Below are 6,221 nucleotides of genomic sequence, written 5' to 3' on the forward strand. Positions count from 1 at the left end.
CATCATCGCCCGACCAATTCAATTCGTGCTTGGGCTTGGGCCCAATGGTTTTTTTGGGACGTGTTGACCAAATCATCACACGATTAGTACACATGTTGACTAAGTCAACATATGGTTCCATCTTTGAGGGATGAGTGGAGGAAGATTTGGTCGTGTGATAGTTGACCTCATCATGACAGTCAAATCTTGTGGCCGTTTAGGATGAAATCTTTTTCTTGGGCCGACAGATCTACATGGTCGTTGGGGTCTCTGCCTAGAAATAGAGCCATCATTCAGAAAGTTCGTACCACTTGAGAGAATTTCCTCAAATCTTCTTCTCTCCCTCTCTACCGAAGTATTTTCGGCTCCCTTCTCCCTTTTTTTGTGGTACTAAAATTGGCACGAATAGTCAAATTGTGAGAATTTCGAGAACTGACACTGATAGCCAGATTGTGGGAAATTCAAAATTTTGAAAATTAGCACTAATAGTCACATTGTCAGTATTTTGAAAATTGACACTAGTACCCAAATTGTGGTTTTATTCGAGATCATTTGCTACTGTGCAATAAGAATATGAAATTGATAATTAAACTGTTTTATTCTGAGAACTGTATAGTTGATAGTTTGCTTACACATTTTGAACAATGTCATAAAACATCCTAAAGAGAGTAACTTTATCCTAATTCAACCATAAATATATCTTCAATGTCATATTTAATTGTTGCAATGTGTTGTAGCACCACAAAATGTGTTGCATGTGAATATAATATTTTGATAAGTTTCATTTCAATTCTCTTATTTGTAACAGAATTGAAAACGGGTTATTTTAGTTTTATATCAAAATTCTGACACATACACCATGTCAATTCAGTAATGAAAAATTTTCATTCTTCCTTCCTTCCTTTAGTTATTAGAGTTGGATGAAGGAATTCAGAATAATACTATGCGAATTTTAGAAAAGAAAGATGAATAGAAGCTGAAATATTTGCTTGGTTTGGTATTCACATTGTTCTTATTCTTTGGGCTTAGTATTAGTTACTCTTAGGCTCATTTTAGTCAATTAGATATTTATGGTAATTTAGTTAATTTCAGGTGATTATTTTAATTAGCTTAACCACGAAATCCTATCATATATAGATTGTACTTCTTTTGTTTTAATCAATCAATGAAAGAAGTTCTATTGAATACACTTTCCCTTATTTTCTTCTTTTCTTCTTAACTGTTCGGTTCAATGGAATACCATGTTTAACATCATTAAAATGGACACCTTAGATATGGCTGGCTGTAAAGAAATAAGTTGTGATCACATTATTATTGTTTGGGATATGTTTTTATGCTAAAAAGTCAAAAAACTTGCGCAGATTTAGATCTACACACCGACCTGCTATGTCCACAAACATGAGAAAAAAGAGCAAGAAAAAGGCAACAAGAGGAAGAAATTATGAAGTTGCCAATTAATAGGCATTGACTTCAAACACGCACCTCTCTCTACTCCTTCACCCTCCTCCATCTTTCAAACCCTCCGACAATTAGGTCCATTTACTAGTTAAATTTTCAATGAAAAAGAAAGTTTGAGAGTTAAGCTATGAAATATACTTATGAAATAATTTTAATTTTTTTGTTTCACTTCTAAAACTCAATTCGCAAACAAATGCTTGCTTAGGATGTATATGCTTCTGCCTTTGTAAAGCTTCAAATGCACATCTGGTGGGAAGCCACGTATTGTAATTGTAGCTTTCACAATATCTTGGTTTTCTACTGTAATTTTCATACTTTCTAAAGACATGCTTAGAAGTTAGAACACAGAAAATAACAGCAAGCTATATAACTCTTCCATTCACACACAAAAAGCAGAGCAAGAAATGAATACCAATTCTAAACACTCCTCAAATGCCATCAAGAACACATCATCATTGGTTTTCTTCACCATAGTTTCTCTTCTCCTATTCTCATTTGTCCCTCACACAGTCTCTGATCCAAGAATCTCAGAAGCAGGACTCTACTGTGGCACATCCAAATCCATAACCAATGCCAACTACATCCCAAGCTTCATCAAAGAAATGGAGACCCTCTCACAGCTAGTCACCAACCACAATTGGGGCACTCACTCTGTCAACGTCTCAGACATTCCTATTTACGGCTTTGCACAATGCTTCAATGACCTCTCCCACACTGACTGCCTTCTCTGCTACGCCGCGAGCCGAACCAAGCTCCCTCGCTGCCTCCCATCTGTCTCGGCCCGAATCTACCTGGATGGATGCTTCCTTCGCTATGACAACTACAGCTTCTACTCAGAAGACATTGATCCTTTGAGGGACACTGTGAATTGCACCTCGCAACGTGGGGCGGTAGTTGATGAGGGCAATAGGTTGAGGCTTGAGAAGAGTGTGGCTGAAGTGGTTGATAGAGTTGCCATGATTGCTGTTAGTGGTAGTGGGTTTGCTGTGGGTGAAGTTGAAGGTGTTTATGCATTGGCACAGTGCTGGAACAGTGTTGGGAGTGAAGGGTGTAGAGATTGCTTGAGGAAAGGTGGGAAGGAAGTGAGAGGGTGCTTACCAAAGAAGGAAGGGAGGGCCTTGAATGCTGGCTGTTATTTGAGATATTCAACTGAGAAATTCTACCATGAAAAGGGTGCATCTGAGGGTGGAAAGGGTAAGAAAATGCATTTCTTTGTGTTTGAAGTTTTGTATTCTTCAAAATTTCTTGATTATTTGGAAAATGGATGGTAAGTTGAGATTTCTTCTAACAAGAAATATTAGCATGTAATTCCAAAGTTCCTTCTTTTTGCATAATTTTGAACCTAGATAGAATCTAAATCATAACTTTTAAATTGCGGTTGCAGTCACGATTATTGTCATTGTGTCCATTGTGATGCGGATCATGGCTATTAAGTATGAATTATTTTATGATTAATAATTTTTACATTTGACATGGTTTGATGCGGCTGCATCGATGTGATTCGGTGTAACAATACAATTGTGGTGTGATGCACGGTTGCGGTGGTCACCATAACTAGAATCTTACGGCCGTGATATGGTCTGCCATTATAATCACTCGCTCTAAGATAGCACTGTGTAAGAAAAAATAATTCCGATTTCTGTTTGTTTGAAGTTTTTTCCTCTCCAACCAAAAGAGTCAGATTAGTGAGTCCTTCACCTATGTTCATGCCAAGTTTCCATTTTTTCAGGGTTTTTAAGAAGAGGAACCATAATAGCAGCAGTATTAGCAGCAGCTGCAGTTTTAATGATCACTCTCTCAGCCTTGTATGCTGCCTTCTCAAAATTATCAAAGATTAAAGGTGATTATTCTAGAAATTAAATTATAAGATAAATTTGGTTAATTATTAATTTTTGATTTTCTGATGTGTTATTTGTTTCGCCTGCATCACTCAGAAACCAACAAGCTAAGCCAGATTTCTTTTTCCATAAGCAAATCTAGCTTGAATTTCAAGTACGAAACTCTTGAGAAGGCCACAGATTACTTCAACTCTTCAAGAAAAATAGGCCAAGGAGGAGCTGGTTCAGTATACAAAGGTATTTTACCAAATGGGAAAGTTGTTGCAGTTAAAAGATTGATCTTCAATAACAGGCAATGGGTTGATGAGTTCTTCAATGAAGTGAATTTGATTAGTGGAATTGAACACAAGAACCTTGTGAAACTGTTGGGTTGTAGCATTGAAGGCCCTGAGAGCCTCCTTGTGTATGAGTATATACCCAACAAGAGTTTAGATCAATTTATCTTTGGTAAGTTCTCTTTGTTAATTAAGTACATTTTGTAGTTAATCTCTTGATTTTATAAAATCTACCAGCCAACATGTTAGATGTGAAAGAAGGGTAGATACTTATGCATAGTTTCAGGAACTTGACACACTAATCTGCTTTGCAGAAAAGAACAAAACTCAAATTCTAAACTGGAAGCAGCGGTTTCATATCATTCTTGGGACAGCAGAAGGGCTTGCATATCTGCATGGAGGCTCTAAAATAAGAATCATTCATAGAGACATAAAAAGCAGCAATGTTCTTCTGGATGAGAATCTCATTCCTAAGATTGCTGATTTTGGCCTTGCCCGGTGTTTTGGCGCAGATAAAACATATTTAAGCACCGGAATTGCAGGAACACTGTAACTCCTTAGTTCTAGCCTCTGATATAATGCACTCTAGTAACTAAGCTTACATGTCTAGATCAGCATGCAGTTCCTGTAATATAGTGATTCTGTTAAGAAGCAATTCATAAAAATTAGTTTTGATTCATTTATCTCAATTCTAGGTGCTCTTAGACATAAGTCCTTCAAATAGGTTTTCGAAAATGTATACTTTTAGCATACCCGTTGTGTGAAATGGCACTCATGCTAAGTATAGAAAACATTCAACACATTCCTTAGTCTAATTACACATAGTTTTTCATTTTTGGAGCAGAGGTTACATGGCTCCAGAGTACCTAATTCGAGGACAACTTACGGATAAAGCTGATGTCTACAGTTTTGGAGTACTTGTTCTCGAGATTGTATGTGGCAGGAGGAATAATGTCTTCAGAGAAGACTCTGGTTCCCTTCTACAAACAGTAAGACCATGTCCTAATTTTCACAATAACACTCCGAACAATACTCATTTGTAATTTTTTCATCATGTGAGTTAAGTTTTAGAAGGGAAGAAAGGAAAAGAGAAGGCTTCGAAGCCATCTCACCAGTATATTTCATGCTCTCAAACCTTTCTTTTTTTCTTTATTTTCTTCCAAAACCCAACTCACGAAGAGACCCTTAATCTATTGGTTTCAACACCTTTTGTTAAAGATTACCAATGAGAGAAATTGTCTTTTTCGGCAACAGGTTTGGAAACTTTACGGTTCAAACACACTAGCCGAAGCCATTGATTCTTGCTTAGGAGATGATTTTCCTGCAGCTGAAGCATCAAGGGTGTTCCACATTGGATTGCTTTGCGCACAAGCTTCTGCTTCACTGAGGCCATCGATGGTCGAAGTTGTTCACATGTTAAGCAATTCAAATGGACATGTCCCTACACCAAATCAACCCCCATTTTTGAACACTGGAGTGCTAGACTCAGACAGTTCCATTACGTCTTATAGAACACACAGCTTCGTATCAAATGCATTAAATAAGGTTGGAGTGTCCTACAGCTCCTCAGAGTCCTCTAGTTCATGCAGCTCAGATAGGCCATCAAGAAGTGAAAAACCAGAATCCAAGCTTCATGTCCAATCCATTTGAAGGTTTTAGACAAAAACAGAGATATGTTATCTCAAATAATGTCTCAAACGTTGTTTCACGTCAATGATAATGAAACAAAAATAACAACAATAAAAGTTTTAAAATTTAAATTGATATATCATGTTTTCATTAACTAATGATAGCATATGAAACATAATCTAGGACACACAATTCTGTTCCATATCCATACGATGTTTAATAGTAAAAAAAGATTGGAAGATTAGAGTTAATACTTGAGGAATTTAATTTATATTGACCAAAATAGTGCAGATAGAGACGGAAGAAGGTTGAAGTGTCGGACAAACAGTTCATAACCTGTAGAAAGTTGAGTACAATAACATGATTTGCATCCTCTCTTTTCATTTGCAGTGTTACCATAATCTTCATATGCAGGGGTTGTTTGTACAAAGAATTGGTAATCTTTAACAAAAGGTGTTGAAACCAATAGGTGTTGAAACCAATAGATTAAGGGGTTGTACAGAGAATTGAATGACTAAATTAAGGGGTTGTTTTTATAATGTAGATATCATGTTTCCATTCTTGTTTTATTTTGTATCCCTATCCAACTAAAAAATATTACTTAATTAAAAATTACAATTATAGAAAAAATTAACATTTTTATATTATTTTATAAGTTTTGATTGACTAAGAATCCAAGAAATAATATTTTTGGGATAGTTGTTGATTGTTTTAACGATATTTTATTGAATTTTAGTTTTTTTGAAAGTTTCTCAAGTACATGTATTATTTTATTTTTTATGATAGACAAACATTGGGATGAATGATGAATTGATGATAGTGCACTTACCAGGTTTTGAAGTGGAGTTATCACATGTTATGTCTTCAAGCTTTATTAATTATGTGTTCACATTAATAAGTTACTACTAGAAACACATAGTTGTGTGAGAGAAACTCAAATTTCAATTATGGTAACAAACACCTTAATAAACATAAAATATTACAATACAAGCAATCAAATTTTAGTCTAATATAATTAGGCCAGTCAACTATATATAAATCT

At 35.6% G+C, this 6,221-nt stretch overlaps 1 protein-coding gene across 1 annotated transcript; it reads left to right on the top strand.

Moving 5' to 3' along the window:
* Positions 1-1,695: 1,695 nt before the first annotated feature.
* LOC109341483 (cysteine-rich receptor-like protein kinase 42) lies at positions 1,696-5,287 on the top strand (the record flags this gene model as incomplete). The annotated part of the gene is given in 6 exon segments (XM_019579412.1): positions 1,696-2,631; positions 3,167-3,277; positions 3,372-3,722; positions 3,865-4,099; positions 4,395-4,539; positions 4,805-5,287. Coding segments are annotated over 6 exon segments (2,028 nt in total). The 5' UTR covers positions 1,696-1,841.
* Between the last annotated feature and the right edge of the window lie 934 nt (positions 5,288-6,221).

Source organism: Lupinus angustifolius, unplaced genomic scaffold, assembly GCF_001865875.1.
Source record: "Lupinus angustifolius cultivar Tanjil unplaced genomic scaffold, LupAngTanjil_v1.0 Scaffold_468, whole genome shotgun sequence".
Lineage (NCBI taxonomy): Eukaryota > Viridiplantae > Streptophyta > Magnoliopsida > Fabales > Fabaceae > Lupinus > Lupinus angustifolius.